The sequence below is a fragment of the Papio anubis genome, chromosome 1, assembly GCF_008728515.1.
Source record: "Papio anubis isolate 15944 chromosome 1, Panubis1.0, whole genome shotgun sequence".
Classification (NCBI taxonomy): domain Eukaryota; kingdom Metazoa; phylum Chordata; class Mammalia; order Primates; family Cercopithecidae; genus Papio; species Papio anubis.
The window spans coordinates 190043862-190065167 of NC_044976.1; the positions used below are offsets into that span (position 1 = coordinate 190043862).

The 21306-nt window shown below is 43.6% G+C and overlaps 1 protein-coding gene and 1 pseudogene across 2 annotated transcripts in view; both read right to left on the reverse strand.

The window, feature by feature from the left end:
- EEF1AKNMT (eEF1A lysine and N-terminal methyltransferase) overlaps positions 1-21306 on the reverse strand; it is a 41580-nt gene that overhangs the window by 10701 nt on the left and 9573 nt on the right. Inside the window, exons 6-8 of one of the 2 annotated variants that reach the window (XM_003893563.5) lie at positions 20123-20341; positions 17815-17946; positions 14317-15553 (exon numbers count right to left, since the gene is read on the reverse strand). In XM_003893563.5, the coding sequence (XP_003893612.2) occupies positions 15279-15553; positions 17815-17946; positions 20123-20341 (626 nt within the window). In that variant the 3' untranslated portion in view covers positions 14317-15278. Of the gene's footprint in view, positions 1-14316; positions 15554-17814; positions 17947-20122; positions 20342-21306 lie in introns of those variants that run through there. The other variant, XM_021934078.2, reaches the window with a different exon arrangement.
- On the reverse strand, positions 5677-8642 carry LOC110742525 (annotated as a pseudogene).

Here is a 21306-nt window from a genome sequence, read left to right on the forward strand (position 1 = left end):
TGGCCCTTCCCACACTTTCTCTTCCAAGACCACAATCACTGCATCCTCTGGTATGCTCACATGCATAAGTAGTTTTTACTCCAAAGTAAATGGAAGAAACAAACTGTCTAAGTGGAGATGTAAGTTCACAAGGTTCAAGTGATCGAAAGCTAAGATCTCCGGCTAGGCAGGACAAGATCTGATCTTATGATGACTTAACTTCCCTAAGCTCCTGGTTCCTCATCAGTGAAGTGGGAACAGCAATATCACCACCTCAAATGTTGTGCAGATTAAATGAGATACAGCCTGTAAAACACCACAATGCCTGGTACATACAGTGCTTGGTAAGTATCAGCCAATCATTGTCAGTGTCATTCTACTTAGCACATGAGTTTGGCACAGGTTCTTCTCCTTTTGCAGGCTCTTTCCCTAGCCCTGACCTTCAAGATAATTCCTAGGCCAGGTGCAGTGGCTCATGCCTGTAACCTCAGCACTTTGAGAAGGCAACGCTGGAGAATCACTTGAGGCCAGGAGTTTGAGACCAGCCTGAGTAACACAGCAAGACCCTGTCTTTACCAAAAAAAAAAAAAATGTTTAATTAGCTGGGCAGGGTGGTGCATGCCTGTAGTCCCAGCTACCCAGTAGGCTGAGGAGGGAGAATCCCTTGAGCCCAGAAGGTTGAGGCTGCATTGAGCTGTGATTACACCTCTGCACTCCAGCCTGAATAACAGAGTGTAAGACCCTGTCTCAAAAAAAAAAAAAGAAAAAATATCACACCTGTTTCTTGCTCTTCACACCACATACCCAAGCCATATGTAGTTCCCTCAGTACTACAGGCCTATGGAAAAGGAAACCCTTTTCCTAACTGGGCTCCTTCTTTGCACCTGGCTCATAGACTTGCTAGTAATTCCCAGGTTCCCTTCCCAGAAATTGTCTCATCCACCCTTCTTGATGATGAACCAGCACAATTTGGATACCCCCAAGTTATCTCTCTTTTCATTTTCTTCCATTTATTCTTTGCCTTTTTCATATAGTAGTAACAAGCACCCAAATCCTAAATCCTTCTATCCTTCTTCTTATTTTAAGAGATGGGGTCTCATTTTGTTGCCCAGGCTGGAGGTAGTAACTACTCACAGACATGATCATGACACACACTACAGCCTCATATTCCTGGGCTCAAGAGATCATCTCACCTCAGCCTCTCAAACAACTGGGTCTATAGGCATGCACCACCACTGCTGGCTCCCCAAATCTTTCTCAATAAAAATAATTTTGTTTGTTTGTTTGTTTGTTTGAGACGGAGTCTCGCTCTGTCGCCCAGGCTGGAGTGCAGTGGCCGGATCTCAGCTCACTGCAAGCTCCGCCTCCTGGGTTTATGCCATTCTCCTGCCTCAGCCTCCCGAGTAGCTGGGACTACAGGCGCCCGCCATAATTTTTAAAAACATTTTACAATACATTATCTTTTATTAAACACTCCCACTTAATACATCTCATTTTAACTTTACAATAGCTTTGCGAAGGACTGTTATTCCCATTTTGAAGATGCGAAAACAGATTCAGAGAGCTGACAACACCCGCCCAAGGACCCAAAGGCAGTTAGAATGAATCTGAGACTCCATTTCTGCTGCTTTGAAATTCATGGTTTGGTCTCTGCCACCTTGACTTAGTACATGGGTCACTATATGTTGAGCAACTAGGGGAGGAGATACATTACCAAAATTTCATGTCAATGTAGATACAGGTGTGCTGGGACATAGGGAAGGCTGCCTTCTATCCTCTCACTGTCTCTATGATAGGAGCTAGATGTGCTGGTACAAGCCAATGGCACTGGAATAACCCGGCTTCTGCTGTCTACTATGACTACTAGAATAGTAGTCACTTTGGAAGTAAAGACCTCCAAAAGAATCCAAGCCATCTCACTCCATCAAATATTTATTGTATACCTAGAATGTATTCAAAACCATAGATTATACTGGGATGTAAGACCTAGTCTAATGGCCCCCAAAAGCTTCCAATCTAGTCAGGGACTAAGAATATAAAATAATACATAATTAATTTTAAATTGGACAAAAGAAATCATAGATGCTGAAGTAGTTCAGAGAAAAGGTAGATTCATGGGATCTGAAATAATAAAGAGAGATTTTTATGGAGGAAAAGCTTCAGCTAAAATGAGAGAATGCATCATGAAAGAAATGAGGACCATATGGCTACTCATAGATCCCCCCCGTGTATTTAGTGTACCAGGCACATTTACCCATAATCACTCAGAAGCCCCAAAGCAACAACCCAGGGGTCCTCACTTAATAGGTAAAGAAACTGAAGGTCAGAGAGGTTAAGTAGTTTGCCCAAAGTCACAGGTCTTTTAAGTGATAAATCCAGAATTGAAAGTAAGCTTTATCTGATGCTAAAGTTGGTGCTTTTTCTGCTACCTTGCTGCTTACTACTGACAGGTAAATCCAAGAGCTAAAACAAATGTTATTGGTCCATAAAGAGCCTGTTGAGAGAAAGGGGTATAGTGAGAAGAGCACTGGAACTAGAATCAGCAGGCCAAATTTGTAATTAAGTTTTCATTTCTAACATATTTGGTAAATCCTCCCTTGACTTTCAGTTGTCTTATCTGAGGTAAATGGAGAAAATGCTAGCATCTCTTTCAAATAACTATAATAAAGATTAAATGATAAACATACAGATATAACTAAAACATTAAACACCCACGTTTACATGTGAATTTTAATAAAATAAAAATACAAATTAAAGTACTTATGTATTTCACTGGATTTACCTAATCACATTTCTGTTAAATAACCACCATAGCATCTTCAAGACCTAGGTGGGTGTTAGTTAGAAAGGCTAGATAACCTTTTGGGCACTTCTAAAACTAACAGGGACTCTTAAGCTATCAGGGTTATCAACCTCCCTCCAAAGCTGACCCTTCTAGGCTCCCACGTATTAGCTCTGAGTGTTCTGGCCTCAGACTGAGGAGTTAAGGAGTGGGACATCTACCCAACAGGAAGCCAAAGACCACTTCTATAAGAGCATGAAGCTGAGTGCATGGCATATGCTTCATGAATAGAGGGTAAATTGAACTGAATTCTAAAGGGTCCTGGATTTCCTAAAGGGCAGCCTCTATGACTTACCATTTTGTGGAAACAAGCAACGGATGGAGATGCGACCATGGCTACAAGACACAGACACGTGTGTGGGATTGGGACAGAACTTTTCAATCTGGTCCCTCCCCTTTGTTCCATAGCCCACTGGGCTACAAAGGACCTCCTAGGAAGAACGTGCTCAGCTTTCTTTACAATGGCTGGGCATGCCAGAAACAGAGGCTTTGAATCATCTCATCACCTGGTCAGCAGGAGCTATTTATGCCAGAAGTGTCTTAGGAAGAAAAGTGTCCTTTTATTAATTTCATGGCTTTCTTGCTAACATTTACAGTCCAAAACAAGTACAATCTGAATTTCAGACTTAGGTTTCTGACTTGAGGAAAAGAACAAAGAAATAACCGCCTTCAATTCACGTAACTATAATTGGTGACTTTTTCCCCCCAACAGTTCAATGTACTTGGTAGTTCTTCCTTTGTGAATTCTTATAAACTCAGAAATAATGTTAGGGCATAGGGGAGGGAGTCTCAAGAAAGCCAGAGATCCTGGTTGAGCTAGTGGGGCCAGACAACGAACCATTGATGCTAATAGGATTTCACTGGCATCCAGGGATTGCAGAGGCCCGAGAACTCCTTCTGTGTTCACTGGGAGAAGGCAAGGAAGGAGACTGTACCCCACTTACTCTATAGTCAATTATGTATGCACTCATTTATTTATTTGTTCACCTGTCATTTATTGAGAACCTGTTTGCATGCCCAACACTGCACTAAGCACTTGGGGAAGAAAGAAGTTTTAAAGGAGAACAACTTTATAGAATAGGGTTATCTTTTTAAAGAGAACTGGAAACCAGGCTGAAATTATGGGGCCTGTAAAAAGAGGAAGAAAAGACAGCCTTGACCTAAAGAGTAGCCCTGGGGCAAAGCAATTGAAAGTTCTCTTGGGTTCTGTGGCATAGAAAATTTACATGACTTAACTAAGATCATACAGATCTTTGAAGTCAGAGACTGGCCTAAAACCCAGCCTGAGTGCCTTTCAGATGACCCCATCAACCTAGTACAGTGAAAAGAACTCAGACCTTGGAAAGAAAAATACCTTGATTTAACCCCTGCTTTTACCTTCAGTTACTTTAGAACTAAACCCCTCTGAGCTATAGTACTGCATGTAAAAAAAATAGTGATAAAAAATATTCATTGTAAAATGTGGTTACTATAGGATTAAAATACATGCTGTGATTTCTGCTACAAGAAAAATGGAGTAGTAGAGTCCAGATTTTCTTTCCCAGTTGATACAAGACAAAATATATGAAACAATGGTTTCTTTTTTTTTTTTTTTTTTTTTTTCTGAGACAGAGTCTCCTTCTATTGCCCAGGCTGGAGTGCAGTGGTGCCATCACTGCTCACTGCAACCTTTTCCTCCCAGGTTCAAATGATTCTCTGCCTCAGCCTCCCAAGTAGCTGGGATTACAGACACATGCCACCACACCCGGCTAATTTTTGTATTTTTAGTAAAGATGGTGTTTCACCATGTTGAACAGGCCGGTCTCGAACTCCTGACCCCAAGTGATCTGCCTGCCTCGGCCTCCCAAATTGCTGGGATTACAGGCACGAGCCACTGCGCCCAGCCTGAAACAATGGTTTTCAAGACATTGGACATCGGGCAATAAAAAGCAATAATCCCTGAGAGAAGGGAAACAAATGAGATGAACCCTATGATTGAGACAAGTTACTCCCTTGAGAGGGTTTCCAGGTTATGGCCCAGAGAGTGGAAACTGACATATAGCCTTATAGAGTCCATGAGTTGTAAAGACACAGCTGAAAGTCCAGAGAGACTGACCAATCTCTGCTTTTATGAAAAAAGAAAGAAAGAAAGAAAGAGGGAAAGAGAGAAAGAGAGAGAGAAAGAGAGAAAGAGAGAGAGGGAGAGAGGGAGGGAGGGAGGGAGGGAGGGAGGGAGGAAGGAAGGAAGGAAGGAAGGAAGGAAGGAAGGAAGGAAGGAAGGAAGGAAGGAAGGAAGGAAGGAAGGAAGGGGAAAGAAAGGGAAAAAAAGGAAGGGAGAGAAAGAGCGAGAGAGAGAAAAAGAGAAAGAGAAAAAGAAAGAGGAAGAAAGAAAAAGAAAGAAAGAAAAGAGAGAGAGAAAGAAAGAAAGAGAAAGGAAGGAAAGAAAAGAAAGAAATAAGAGGAAGGAAGAAAGGAAGGAAGAAGTCATCAAGCAAAAAAGAATATATACTATATGATTTCGTTAATGTAAAATTCTAGAAAATGTAAACGAATTTGTAGTGATAGGAAGCAGACCACTGGTTGTCTAAGGACAAGACTAGGGGTGGGAAAAGTGGGATGAAGGAATTACAAGGAGCATAAGGTAACTTTGTGGAGTGATGGACATGTATATACATATCATATATATTAATCATATATATATTTTAGAGGCGGAGTCTCTCTGTCACCCAGGCTGGAGTGCAGTGGCACGATCAGGGCTCACTGCAGCCTAAACTCCAGTGGCTCAAACAATCCTCCTACCTCAGCTTCCCAAGCAGCTGGGACTACAGGCATGTGCCACCAAGCCTGGCTAATCATTATCATGATTGTGGTGATGATTTCATGGGTATATACAAATGTAAAAACTTATTAAGTGGTATGATTTAAATATGTGCAGTTTGTTATATGTCAATCACACTTCAATAAAGTTGCTTTTAAAATTTCCTGATGTTTCTACGGTACCTCTAACATAGTAAGTCCTTAATAAATGTTAGTTCTCTTTCTTTTAACAACTATGTTTTACAACTAGGAACTAATAGGATCATAATTCCTGACTAGGGGAAGTCTTTCTCACTAGAAAAGTATAGGAACTATTTTTGAAAGGCTGAACTGTTTGGTCATCTTTGCTTTCGGTTTTACTAAGGCTGGCAGCTCTCTATATCAGCAACGCCCCCAAAGAGCCAGGCAAAGTGAGTGAGGCCAGCCTAGCTTTCCTCCTCTCCACCCTCACCCCTCAGAGCCATCACCTTGGCAACCTAACCCAATTTGATGGCTTATGAAAACGCAAGGTTCTTGATGTTTGTACCCCCATTGCCCCAGCATACTGTTTGGCGTGTGGCTAGAGCTTAACAAAGGATCAAAGAGAGGAGTGAAGGAAAAGAGTAAAGCTTCTATCCCTGTGCCTGTGTGCCTGCATGGTGACCTCCAGGTCTCCGTGTAGTGCAGGTCTCAGCCAAGTCTCAATAAAGGAAATTCTCTGCTCTGGCTGAGGTACCAGACCACTGCAGCTCTGGGTCCTGATAACACCCACAGCTTTCACACCAATGCCTTTCCACAACTACTTCACTTGCTGGGTCTACTGAGCACTCTGCTAGGGCATCACAACCATTCTCGGTCCATCAATCTTGATTGGATAGCAAAACAGATGACATTTTAACATCTTCATGTTGCTAGGGTTCTCAACTTTTGCATTCAAAGAAACAAGATGATTATCATAGTGGCAAGCGCTGAACTGGAAACCTAGAGACATGTAGCTAGTCCTGGCTCTGCCCTCTCACCAATGAATGACCTGGAATCAACCTAGTCTATACTTGTAACTCATTGGCCAGCCTTCCTTACCACAACTGTGCTGTTTCATGGGAGGCAAAATGTTTAAGAGTCACATCACCAGCCTTGGGTTGGGGGTAAGCCCTAGATCTGCCACGTGATAACTAGAAAATGGGTTGAGTGGCCTAGCCCATCCACAGGGCCCTTTATAGGAAATTTTTCTGTGGTCTATTTTTCAAATGGCCTGGGGCTTATTCATTCTCCTATGGGGAAGTAGATGCTGTGGTGGCCATGAGAAAATAGCTCTTCTGGTAAGCAAAGTGCTAGGTATGCAAACATTCAGTTGGCGGTACCCCTGAAATTTAACTTGAAAATTGCACCTAATGGCTTCTGCAAATTAATAGCATTCAATGGGGGCTCAGCCTTGTTTCTCTGCAGGACATGCTAATATAAGAGCCTTAAAAATTAATAAATTAATATAGACCACATAACAGTCATACTTCCTATGAAAAGCACCTGCCACACATTAATGAAGCTATCCTTTCATTTTTCTTAAGTATAAGGCTCATGAACAAGGACTTGTATTACTTTTATTCATTACAGTACTCCTAGTGCAATAGAAAAGTGCCTGATACACAGTAGGCACTCCAATAAATGTTTATTGAATAAAAGAATCATTTAATAAAGTCCTTATGAGTTGAATCTGTATGCAGTGCTTTGTAGTATTGTAACCTTCCTTGACCAAAATAACAGCAACCTCATTTCCCCTAACAACTTTCTTTAAATACCCTCACAATTTCCTTCTTCCTTCCTGGGTAGTCTATTAGCATCCTCAGAAGACTGGTAGAGATCCAAGCCTTATTTTCAAGAATAAAAGCTGGAAATCATTATTTCCAGCTTTTTTCAGCGTTATAGATTAAATCTCAACAGAACCCGGGTGGGCTATAGGACTTGTTGACCTGCTGAAGAGGCCCTGCAGAGGACGGTACCATCTTGTAGGCATAGTACTGGTTCAGCTGAGATTTAATCTACAACTCTGAAATAACTATTTCCAGCTTTTATGAGAATAAACAGAGAAGACAGGCTATAGGACTTGTTGATGTGCTGAAGGGGTCCTGCAGAGTATTGTACCATCTTGCCTAGATAAATAAAAGATATCACTATATTGATTAGGTGTTTATTTTATGCCTTAATTAAAGAACCAATCTTGTTTTGCCACTCTTGGTTTGTAGCTAGAAACCAAGTTTCTTGGTTTCATAAATAGAACGAATCTAATTCAAACCCTTAGCTCCACAAAATATTGCAATCATTCAAATTTCCGTGAGAAAAGACATTTTGTTATTTATTTTTTTTTTTTTTTAATTTAAGAAATGTGTGTGCCTTTATTGGCTGAGCAGACTCCTTGAGGGCGGTGAAGCGGGAAGAGTGGGTGCTTCTGATGCCTGGCCGGGCAGTGCTTCACAAGCTTGTAGGTGACCGAGGTAATGGCCAATCCTCTCGGGCTTGCCCTCCACTTAGTTGAAGGCTTTGCCGTTGTAGACGCCCACCATGCTATCCACCATCTTGTCTCCCATCTCGGGCAGGATGATCATGTCCTGCAGGTGCGCGTTCACCACCTCTGGCTTCTGCATAGGCAGTGCCCACTTCTTGACCTTGCACAGGCCCTTCAGCAGCGAGTGCTGGTTCTGCCATAGGCCACAGTGCAGCTTCATTCGCTGTCTCGCGTGACAAGTCCAGCAGCAGGTCGGGGTGCACGCCAGCAGGAGGTGAACTTGCAGAAGGTCTGCTTCTTCTGCTTCGCTGCTTTTTCTGCTCCGCTGCTTTTTCTGCTCCACTTCTGCCATCTTGACTTTTTTTTAAAACAACATGCCTAAAAGATCTCCAGTGAAATAGAAAACCCAAACCGCCTCCCTTTCCAGTGCTGAAAAATAATATCCTATGGCAGCTATTTCTAGGCCTATTTATTATCAGAATTGCTTGAAGAGTTTTATAAATGCAGATTCCTTGGCTCTACCACCGTCCTACTCCATCACCCCCCCCAACCCCAACCCACACACACACCCCCCCAAGATTCTGACATAGTAGGTCTGGGATATGGTCCAGAATCAGTACATAGGAAATGGACCCCAGATGGTTTTGTTGTGCAACCAGATTTTGAAACCACCTTCTAAGCTGTGCTGCTATATAACAAAAAAACACCCAGAACTACTGACTACAAAACCAGGAACTCCTTTCCCCATATTCTAAAGAAGGGATTGTGTCTCCCAGCCTACCTATCCTGCCACATTTGTAGGAGCTACAAACTATAATGCCTGCAGGACCAGGCATGTAACATAAATGCAGGAAAGACACAGAAAGCAGTGAGGACTATGGCAAACACCACCCATCCACAAGGCACAGATGCTTGCCAGTTCCAGCCAAGCATGAACATGGGCCTGTCATCACAGGAACTTCTAAATTCTCAAAAGAATCCAGAAATTTTAAAGATTTTGTATAAAATGATTTTCTAATCTATCGATTTTATTTAAAATCTCTGGTGAAGGCTAAACACATCTGGGGTAGCATGTGGCCCGGAGCCCATGCACTTGGGGAGGCCAAACCCCTCACACCACTGCCATTCACTCAAAGGGCAAGGAGCTAAGGTGTGGGCTAGTGTGAAGGTGGGAGGGGAATATATTCCAATTACCAAGTGACTGCTGATGTTTGCATTTCAGAGCCAAACCAGCAGTCATTAATGAGACTAGCATTAATGGTTCTGTGGGGTGGCACAAAGCCCTTTTAGGTTATATATTCATTCCCCAAGGCTGCTGAAACAAATTACCACAAACTTGATGGCTTAAGCCAATTGACATTTATTCTCTCACAACTGTAAAGGCCAGAAGTCTGCAAAGTGTCAGCGGCTGGGTCCCTCTGGAGGCTCTGAGGGAGAATCATTCCTTGCCTCTTTCCTAGCTTCTGGTAGCTGCTAGCAATCCCTGTCATTCTTTGGCTTGCGGGGATGTCTCCCCAGTCTACCTCTGTCTTCATATGTCCTTCTCCCGTGTCTCCCTTGTCTCGTTTCCCCTTCCATTCTAAGTCCTTATCATTGGATTTAAGGTCCACGCCAATCCAACATAATCTCAGCTTGAGATTCTTAACTTAATTACATCTGCAAAGGCCCTTTTTCCAAATAAGCTCACATTTATAGGTTCTGGGGTTTAACGCTTGGCTATTTCTTTTTAGAGCCACTATTCAACCCACTACAGGTAGGTTTCCAAAAAAAAAAAAAATCCATTATTTCAATCAAATTTTACTTCTATCAGCATTTATCTACCAATTTACTACTATAATAAAAATGACTTACATCTTGGCAGAAAACTTGAAGACATGCCAGCTCAGGCCCAGATATATGTTGTTACATTTTTTTCTTCTTATATGCCGCTAGCTTCACGTCTTACTAGCATTATTCCATTGCTGTATTTCCTGCCATTACTTCTAAAATCAGGGATGTAGGGGTAAAAGGATCTCTGCCTTATACAGGCTTCCACCGTTGGAGAAAATGGTGCTGTCTCCATGTGCGTGGCAAGGAAAACAGGTGACAGTGGAAGAGCAGAGGGCATAGGCTACCAGGTGAAGCAAGAGAACAATAGGTCAAGTAGAAGTCTGTCTTTATTGACCAGAGAAAGACACAGGAAATATGGCTTAGGTGAAAGAGCCCTGGAAGTGCCATGTTCCCAAGAAGAATTTTTTACAGCACCCAAGCACTTAAATGTGATTTCTAGTGCCATCTAGTGGGAAGCACAGGAACCAAGTGAGACCTGGGATGGAAAAACAAAACCATGAGTCCAGCCTTCCGTCACTTTAAGGGGGCAGTTTTTATTGAGGCTGGATTTTTTTGTCTGCCCAGCGAGAGGATCTAAGAAGACTCTTACCAAACATCTGACCATCTTGTATGATGCCCTTACACTTTATGCACAGGTGGTTGCTGAACTCATCCACGTGCTGTGTAATTTGTTCTCCCCAGCTAGTTGGTGAGCAGAAGCTGTCTTTCTTTTTATTAGCACAAGCAGAGTGTCTGGCACAGAACAACCTCTCCAAAAAAAATGCCAATTGGGTAAAAAAAAAAAAGAAAAATCCAACTTAATGATTCTTTTTATGATCGACCATTTAGCTGTTAAAAATCTGCAGGAACCAAATGCAAGACAAGCCACAAGAGGGAAACTGCATGACTTATGGTTTGCTAGACTTTGAGCTTTATTAAGCAGTCCTTGGGAGGTACACTCAGGGCCCAATTATAGCAGGGAGTGAGGGTGCTGTGCCCCATGGAGGAAATCGCCCAATGCAACAAGTTGACTCCTCACACTACTGCCATCCACTCAAAGGGCAAAGAGCTAAAAGGTGTGGGCTAGTGTGAAGGTGGGAGGGGAGTATGTTCCAATCACCAAGTGACTGCTGATGTTTGCATTTCAGAGCTAACCCAGCAGTCATTAATGAGACTAGCAATTCCTTCCCCCTTACCTTGTAACATATCCATCCACAGAACCTCTACCCCAGGGGTCCTCAATTTTGGCTGCAAAACAGCATCCATCACCTGGAAAGCTTTTTTAAAATTCTGATGCACAGGCTGCACTCCAGGCCAATTAAATCAGTCTGTGGGGGTGGGGCCAGGCCTAGGCATTTTTTAAAGCTTCCCAGGTAAATTCCATTTCTAGGGGTGCTGTAAAGTTACTGCAAATGTAGGAGCTTAAAACAACACAAATTCATTATCTTATAGTTCCGTATCAGAAGTCCAAAATGGGTCTCACTGAGCTACACTCAAGGTACTGGTGGAGTTGCACTCCCTGCCGGAAGCTGTAGGGAAGCTCTAGTTTTCTTACCTTCTCCAGCTTCTAGAGGCTGCCCACGTTCCTTAGCTAGTGGCCTATGGTCTTCAAAGCTAGCAGTGAGTGGTGAGTCTTCCTCACATTGCTTCACTCTGACACTGACTCTTCTGCCTCCCTCTTCCACATTTTCAGACTCTTGAGATTATGTGGAGTCCACCAAGTGTCTGAATTTGATTACTCAAAATAATCTCCCTATTTTGAAGACAACTCATTAACAACACCAAATCCATCTGCTACATTAATTTCCCTTTGTCATGTAGTGTAATGTAACATTCATAGGTTGCAAAGATTAGGACATGGACATCTTTGGGAGAACATTATTTTGCTTACCATATCCAATGACTCCAATGTGCAGCTGAGAATAACTGCTGGTTGTGCCAGGCACTGTGGCTCACATCTGTAATCCTAGCACTTTGGGAGGCCAAGGCAGGCAGATTGCTTGAGCCCAGGAGTTCAAGACCAGCCTGGACAACATGGTGAAACCCTGTCTCCACCAAAAATACAAAAATGAGCTGGGCATGGTGGTGTGCGCCTGTAGTCCCAGCTACTCAGGAGGCTGAGACGAGAGGGCTGCTTGAGACTGGGAGGCAGAGGTGGCAGTGAGCCAAAATCGTGCCACTTCACTCCAGTCTGGGCAACAGAGTGAGACCCTGTCTCAAAAAAAAAAAAGAGTAACTACTGGTCTACCCAACCCATAAGAAGACAGACTTAGAGAAGAGGCCCAGTTAGCAGGCAGCCATGACAGAAGACTGGAGGCACACACTGAAAAATTGGTAGGGAACAAGGGCAAAAAGGCAGAGAAGGGCAATAGGCAGCCTTACCAATTTTACATTGTCACAGAACTTGTTTAGGAAGGGGGGAGGGCAGAGGCGCAAACTGTCATGTGATTTATTCTCATTCAGTTCTCTGATAGTCCTGGGAAGCTAAATTGTACACTCTCCCAAGGATGATGGGACCATCCCCACTCAGCTGTAGCCATTAAAGAAAATTGAGGTCATAGATAAGACTTTTCCAGACTTTTGTAACTCATTGCTATCGGCTTGCTCCTTGTTTTGTACTCAGAACCTGGGTGCATGCCAGATTCTCAGGCATTTTGTAGGCTGTCTCCCCTATAATCTGTCTCTATGCAAAATAGATTATAGCTTGAAGATGTATACTGATTGGCCAACATTTTAATGTCAACACACACACACACACACACACACACACACACACACACACACAAGATTTCTGGCTTCTCTTAAAAGACCTAGCTATGCTAAGACAGTGCTCCTGCAAGACAACTCAGCTGGGACAGCCGCTGCCTTTAGAGGAGACATTTATTCTCTGGTTTGCCACAGGTCTCATCCTAGCCTTTTTGTTTTATACCTGGTTCACTCGCTCCACATATTTGTTACTTGCTTGGTCTGGTAGGCATTGAAGCTTCCAACCCTCCCCCTCTAGAGCTCTCACCCCTAAAGTTAGGCAAAATTCCCATAAGGAACCATTTGCCTGTCATTAGTGCAAAAGCGAAAAGCTCTCCAGTGGAAAAGATGGGATTCAGGCCAATGGCTGTCTGTACACACACACCTTTCCTCACAGTCCAACAAGCTCCAGAGGGCAGTCAGACCAGGGTTTGAGTAAGCAGGCTGCAGCCACCAAGTGTTCTAGTGAACACACTGGTCTCCATTGGTACAAATTTCCTTTGTAGGAAATTAAGCCAAAAACTGACTCCTGTCCCTTGGTCTTTCTCAAGCCTTCAGCACATAACCAATTTCCTTCTTCTTTTATACTTAAGTCTTGATAATCATCACCCGTGAGTGCCTCTTCCCACCTCCAAATGTGGGAAGCGACATGTAAATCCGTGCCTAACTCTGTGGACCATTCCCCCTAAGATGTAACTGAGACCTTATCATTCTGATGATGCCGAGCTTGGCCGTGCCACCCAAATGTGCTGCTCCAAACTCTGCACAACATGAGGGTGATATGACCAAGGACAGGCAGACAAGCTCCTCTGACTCAGACCCTGGGCCTCTATAACCCATCCTGACACTGCACGAGCTCAGAGATTTAAAAAAAAAAAAAAAAAAAAAAAAAAGAGTGGCCAGGCACAGTGGCTCACGCCTGTAATCTCCACACTTTGGGAGGCCAAGTCAGGTGGATGGCTTCAGCCCAGGAGTCAAGAGACCAGCCTGGGCAACATGGCGAAACTGTGTCTCTACGAAAAAATGAGCCAGGTGTGGTGGTACATGCTGTAGCCCCAGCTACCTGGGAGGCTGAGAGTTGGGAGGATCATCTGAGCCCAAAAGGTCAAGGCTGTAGTGAGCCGTGATGGCGCCAATGCACTCCAGCCTGGGTGACAGAGACACCCTGTCTCAAAAAAAAAGAAGAAAAAAGAAAAGACTTGCCAAGTAAGGTCCTCTGGGGTACAAAGACCTGACATGAGGGATAATCTTCCCATTACGGGGTTCCAGGGGAAGACTCCGGCCTAAAGAAAGAGCACCAAGTATTTCTAATGGATAAGATCTAAAAACACTTCTCTGCACTCTCTCCTCTCCTTAATGGACTGACACTATTTTCTAAGGATGACAACCTCACTGAAATACAGACAGTCTCTGACTTACAACTTTTCAAGTTCACAACGGCTTATCAGGGTATTAAATGCATTTTCTATTTATGATAGATTTATAAGGGTATAACCCCATCGTAGGATGAAGAGCATCTGTATGCTTCACCTGAAAGGTTGGGGTCCATTTTTAAAGGGTCTGTGGAAAGATAAGCCAGGTGGTGAATGGTGACAATGCCTATTTTCCACGGCACTGCTCATTAAATCAACCTTGGTATAATTAGGAAAGACAAAATTCAAGCCAGTCTTGGAATCATTGGTTTAATGGTTCTCAATAAATGGTTAAGATTGATGTTTCCAGCCAAGTGAGATTTGGGTTTAGATACAGTTTGGGCTTAACTATCCTTTATCTCAGATTAAATGAGACAGTGCATGTAAACCACGTAGAAGAATGCCTGGAACACATTAACTTTCATTAGTAATGTTTTTGGTCATTCTTAAACATTTTCACTTCTGCCACCACTCTTTACGCAGAGTCTGGCACGTAGCTGTCACTCAACGAATGTGAGTAAACAAACACCAGACACTTTAGTTTGCCAGGTCTTTGACATGCAAACCCATGGGGCCGGGTCCATACACTCCCTCCACTGAGCAAAAGACAAATGGCTTAGGCTACAAGGTTTGGGTCATCAAGGAAAGCTGTCAAATAATGAAGTGGGTTAGCAGATTCCTAAAAATTGGAACCATTTCAGCAGCAGTTTCATCCACAGGGAGACAGAGTAAATGCTCTCTCAGATCTGTCTCACATCTATAGAAACCTTACTCTGTTTATAGTCTTTTGGCATCTTGCTCTGCTATCTCACTTGAGATCACTCCTACAGAACTAATAGAGGAATAAATCAAAAGCAAACCAGTATAAGTAGAGATGCAATAAAATCTGGCTGTCTTGAATCCTGAGGGGCTTGCACATACTTGTTAAGGCATGCAGTGTGTGCTAGGGGCTTCAGCAGGGAATTCTACACAAGGACATGGTGTAGGAAGCAAAGACGAACCAACCCAAGTGGTACTAAAGAGGACAAGATGGGAAGGACATTTTTATTTTCCCTAATCTTCAGGCAACCTCACCAAGCTGGAGGTCACATGTAGCTGAGTGTGAAACCGAGAAAAATATGAAGCTTAAAAAGTACTGTGCGTTGTATTTCTTCAATCTCTGGCAGGCTGGGAGTCCAAGGTCAGTCTAGGCAGGAGGGCTGCTTTGCCTAAGCAATCATACAATCTTCACCGTCTTGAGCATATCTGACAAGACATACGTGTCATCCCAACCCCTCCCAGGCTTCCTCAGGGTCTGCTCCAAAGCCTGGGCTGTTTCTAGGAGCTCTGGTGTGGCAAGTTTTTGCTCAGGGTGCAGCTGACAGAACAGGATCTCATTCACTTCACCCTCAATTCGCCGGACATATAGGAGGGGGAACACTGCCTTGAGCCCAGCCAGCACTGAGTCCTTTAGCCCCAAGTCTCGGCACACGAGGTTGAGAATAAAAACACCTATAGGGTAGGAAGAAAAGTCAGAATGACCTCACATCAGGAGACATATCAAAGATAAGGATCGGCTTTGAGGAAAATACCAATTCCTGTCCCAAGGAGACTGATGGACTAAAATGCACTTATGATGGTGGTGAGTTTGCAGAGAATACACAGCATAGAAAGGCAGATGGAGAAAAAAGCATGGGGAGCATGTGAGCCACAAACTTCAGCTTTATTTCTTGCTCTTCTGTGCTACTCACACATTATCTTACCATTCTCCACGCCTCAGTTTCCCAAAGAATTGCTTTGAGAAAGAAGTGATTCCCAGCCGGGCACGGTGGCTCATGTCTATGATCATGTCACTTTGGGAGGCTGAGGCAGGCATATCACTGAAAGTCATGAGTTTGAGACCAGCCTGGCCAAAATGGTGAAACCTCGGCTCTACTAAAAATATAAAAATTAGCTGGGCATGGTGGTGGACCCCTGTAATCCCAGCTGCTAGGGAGGCTGAGGCAGGAGCTGCTAGGGGGGCTGAGGCAGGAGAATCTCTTGAACCTGGGAGGCAGAGGTTGCAGTGAGCCAAAATCCAGCCTGGGTGACAGAATGAGACTTCGTCTCAATCAATTCATAGAAAGTGATTCCCTACAAAAGTAAAATTTACCAACTCTACAGGGATATTACATTCTTGACATACATACCATAGAGTATTTATTAACCAGTGAGAGGGCCAAGGTTACCTTGACTTCTGACAATTAAGATTCCAAATCAAGTCAGTTACCACAGTGCCTTACACCAAATCAAAAACACCTAGAGGGCTGTTAACATAGGGATTAAAGGCTCCAGTTTTGAGGTGACAAGGCACTGGGTTGGAGCCCCAACTGTTACCTTGCGTCACCTTGGCAAATCTTCAACCTCAGTTTCCTCATTCAAACAATGGACTGCTATGAAGATTACATAACACACTGCCTGGTACAGCACGTGTAGGAAGCATCATGTAGTAGCTAGCATCACCATGCTAGTGGGAGTGTGAACTGCTACAATCACTTTGTAAAACTGTGTGGTAGCATCTACAAAAGCCAAACATAACCATAACCTATGATCCAGCAATTACAACCCTGTGTATATACCCAAGAGATCTGAAAACATAATTCATCAAAAGGCATATACTAACATGCTAATGGCAGCACTACTTATAATAGACCCACACAGGAAACAAACCAAATACCAACAGCAGAATGGATAAATGAATTGCGTTAAGTCACATGATACAACACAGCAATAAAAATAAGCCATGTAAACACAACACTGTGAATGAGTCTCACAAACATCATGTTGAGTGAAAGAAAATGGGCACTGAAAGAGTACATTCAGCCAAGTGCAGTGGCTCATGCCTGTAATCCCAGCACTTTGGGAGGCCAAGGTAGGAGGATCGCTTGAGGCTAGGAGTTTGAGACCAGCCTCGGCAACATAGTGAGATCCTGTCTCTACAAAAAATAAAAATAAAAAAATTAGCCAGGCCTGGTGGCATCCACCTGTAGTCCCAGCTACTCAGATGACTGAGGTGGGAGGATTCCTTGAGACCAGGAGTTTGAGGCTACAGTGAGCCATGATCATGCCACTGCACTCCAGCCTGGGAAACAAAGCAAAACCCTGTCTCAAAAAAAAAAAAGAACATTCCAACATTCCATATGATTCCATTTATATAAAGAACAAGAACAGGCACAATTAAGCTGGGCGGACAGATGTTAAGATAGTGATTACTCTTGCGAGGACAAGTTACTGAAAGGGGATAAGAGATAGACTTCTGAGGCCGGGCGCGGTGGCTCAAGCCTGTAATCCCAGCACTTTGGGAGGCCGAGACGGGTGGATCACGAGGTCAGGAGATCGAGACCATCCTGGCAAACACGGTGAAACCCCGTCTCTACTAAAAAATACAAAAAACTAGCCGGGCGAGGTGGCGGGCGCCTGTGGTCCCAGCTACTCGGGAGGCTGAGGCAGGAGAATGGCGTAAGCCCGGGAGGCGGAGCTTGCAGTGAGCCGAGATCGCGCCACTGCACTCCAGCCTGGGCGACAGAGCGAGACTCCGTCTCAAAAAAAAAAAAAAAAAAAGAGATAGACTTCTGGCAAGCTGGAAATTTTCTGTGTCTGGTGCTAGTAAATGGGCGTATTCAATTTGGAAAAGCTGATCGAGCTCGCACTTCTGTGCATTTCTCATTAAAAAGATAAATTTTTCTTTTAATGGTCCCTTCCCTCCTCCCTCTCCAACCTTTTGTTCTCCATACCTTCAGGAGTCAAGATGCTTTTAACGTTCTGTAGAAAAGATTGCTCCACAAATGCTGGGGGTGGACAACTCATTCCCAGTGTTGGGTCCTTACTGTCAACATCAAACATTATGACATCGTAGCAAGGCCGTGCTGGGAAAAAGAAGGAAACAAGTCCTTGTCTTTGCTGGATAAAATAATACCATTTACATTCCTACACTATACCTCCTCTTTACCAGTGGTGGGCATGGTGACTAAGTCAGAAGGATGACACAGAGGATGTGGTTTGCCTATAAGGGCACTGACATCATGGCCCAGGGCAGTCCTTGTCATCAGGGTTCAAAGTGTCCCATAGTCAAGATGGAACATTCTTCCACATTTAAAAGCACCTTCCAAAGGCAAAAACATTAATGGGGTCCACTTTAGCATGAATATTTCTTGGTTAAGAGGCCATCAACACCAGTGGCTTTTGACTGTGGCAGAACATTACAATCACCTTGGGAAACTTCTAATGTGGACTACACTGTGACCAACAGAATAAAACATCCTGGAGTGGTAGGGGGCAGATGAGAGGAGAGATGGGAAGCCTCTGGTATTTTTCTTGAGCTTTCCAGGTAATTCTAAATACAGTCAGAGTTGAGGACCACTGATCTAGACAAAGCAGCTGACTAAGCCTTTAAAGGCTGACCCAGTAAATGGTAACTTTTAACTCTGAAAACAGCATATTTTACCTCATAGGAGAAAATGTTCTGAAATTTCAGTTAGTGTTATCTTTATAGTTCCATGAACAAGAGCTGACTCAAGAAAGAAATGATTTTGCTAAATGGGTGAGAAAGAACTGATGAAGAATTGGATCTGCTACTTACTATAATGTTAAATTGTTTTTATAGGGGTAGGTCTGCAATGCCACTGACATGTTTTTAGAAAATTCTGAGACTGTGGTAGTAATTATTCAATAATTAATAAGTATTTAATTAGGACTGCTGCATGCTTACCATTGTTCATAGCACAGATCTGATTTTGGTTTCTTACAAAGAGAACATGTTGGCTCATCAAAGTCTGAGGAAAACAATAGCCTGCATTTGCAGCCTTGAGCCCTCCAGTAATCTAAAACATTTTAGTGTTATAGAAGATGGGCAGAGCCATTGAAAATTAATCTATAGATAACAACAGCAGTAACATCGTGGATTAAGTACTTACCATGTGCATGGCACTGTCATAAATACTTCACCGTATTAGCTATCTGGGCTTGGGCACCTAAACTAACCCTAGCCTCAGAGAGGGAACCTGTGAAACTGTTATAATTCAATTCAGCTTGCAATTAAAATTAAGATAGCATCGGTTCAATACTCGTCCCAGGCATCCTAGTTTGCCACACTCTTACTGGAAAATATTCTAATCCAATGAGACCAGAGTATCTGTTACGGAATAAGCAGACCAGGAAGGGTGTCCTGAGCTCCCCAGCAGAACTGAACCAATCTAACTGCCTTCTCCCCGAAGGACTTAAGCTCCAGAAAGTACTAAAGTCACCAGCAGCCTATTTGTATAATAAGCAGAGTTACTGTCCCTAGTATTTTGCAGAAAATTATTATGCTTATGGTTTTTGTCCTAAATCTGGGATGCAAATTACTAGAGCAAATGGAACCTTAATTCTAGTTGCAGAAGGCCTATCAGAATTCCCATAGAGTAGCATCTGCATCAAGGTTTCTCCACCTCAGCACCGCGGAAATTCTGGGCCAGATAATTCTATCATCAGTGCCTGTCCTGCACATTGTAAAATGTTTACTAGCATTCTAGATCTCTACCAGTTAGATGTCAGTAGCAACATCCCTCACCCCCTGATCTGTGACAACCAAAAATTGTCTGCATACATTACCAAATGTCGGACCCTGAGGTTGTAAACCACTGATCTTACATGAATACTGTTTTGCTCTATTTCTGGCTTTACCTCCAGTTGAAATATTTACAAGAAACACCTCCCAACACACATTCCACCTTTTCTTCTCTGTTTCTTTGCCCAGTTAGACTTCAGGTTTCTTAAGATGGTGAGGAAATGACAAGCTTACAGGTCAGAAAAAAGCCCACTGGTCTGTTAGCACCGTAAGGGCAGGAATGGCCTGTTTTACTTATTGCTATACATTCATACCTGACACAGTGCTAAGCATATAGCTGGTACTCTAGTGAGTAAGTATATCAACAAATGAACAGGCTGAAGACTGGAATGAACTCATGCCACTCTCTTAGAGATAAACTGTAGAGGCCCTTACGGGCCTGACAATGTCAGACCAATCATCCTTCAACACCTCTTCAAATGCTCCAAGAGCAGTACCTTCTCCTCCTCCTGCCAGGCTGGCGATATAGTCCAGGCCGTCTGCAATGTGGACCTTCATTCGGTCACTCTGGGAGAAGCCAAACCACTGGGTGGCCACTTCCAACATGGAGGGGTCGATCTCCACAGCATCGATGCAGGACTTTGGGAAATGATCATGGACAAAGAGGGGGAGGCTGCCTCCGCCCAGGCCTACCACCAACAATGCCAGTGGGATCTCTGTAAAAAAAGAATAGAGCATCACATTGCCATCTGTTCACTGGAAAATTCTGTACCAGCCTCAGGGAAGGCAAAAGCCTAGGTCAGCTCACTGTCTCCACTCAGGGGATACAAGATTTAGAGGTCTCCCTGTCTCATTCCAGAAATCTAAGAGTCAATTTGACATCTGATAACTCAATCCTGGATTCATGATGACTAGGATCCAGAAGGTGAACTAATGTGTTATTATTATGGTCTCTTAAAGATCTCAAAGTGGCCGGGGCAGTGGCTCACACCTGTAATCCCAGCACTTTGGGAGGTCGAGGTGGGTAGATTACTTGAGCTCAGGAGTTCGAGACCAGCCTGGGCAACATGGTGAAATCCTGTCTATAGAAAGTAGAAAAATTAGCTGGGCATGGTGACACACACCGGTGGTACCAGCTACATGGTAAGCTGAGGTGGGAGCCTGAGGAGGTCAAGGCTGCAGTGAGCTGTGATCGTACCACTGCACTCTAGCCTGGGCAAGAGTGAATCCCTGTCTCAAAAAAAAGAAGATTCCTCACTATAAGAGTTATTAGACCCTCTCTAGGAAAGGGAGGAAGAGTGGCCAAGCAATCCTGCTCATGATTAAAAGACAAGAGAAGTGCAATGCCCCTAGCCCCTGACTCAAAAGGCCACACTGTCTTCTCAGACACCCTCACCAAGTAAGGGTAAGCCATTCAAGTTCCACACATCACAGGAAAACAAAGGCCCAACTCCTGCTCCTAAGCACACAGCACAGCCACCACAGGGGGATCAAAGGAAGACAACAAAAAAACAAGTCACCCAAAGGAGACAATCCCTGAGAATTAAATCTAAGAACTGAGGTTCTAGTGACATATATCAACACTACAATAGGACAAAAGTATAGGGTGTTCCAAGAAGGCACATTCAGGGACTTCAGGTGAAAATGGTTATAATCACAGACAGAAACATGAACATTTTTA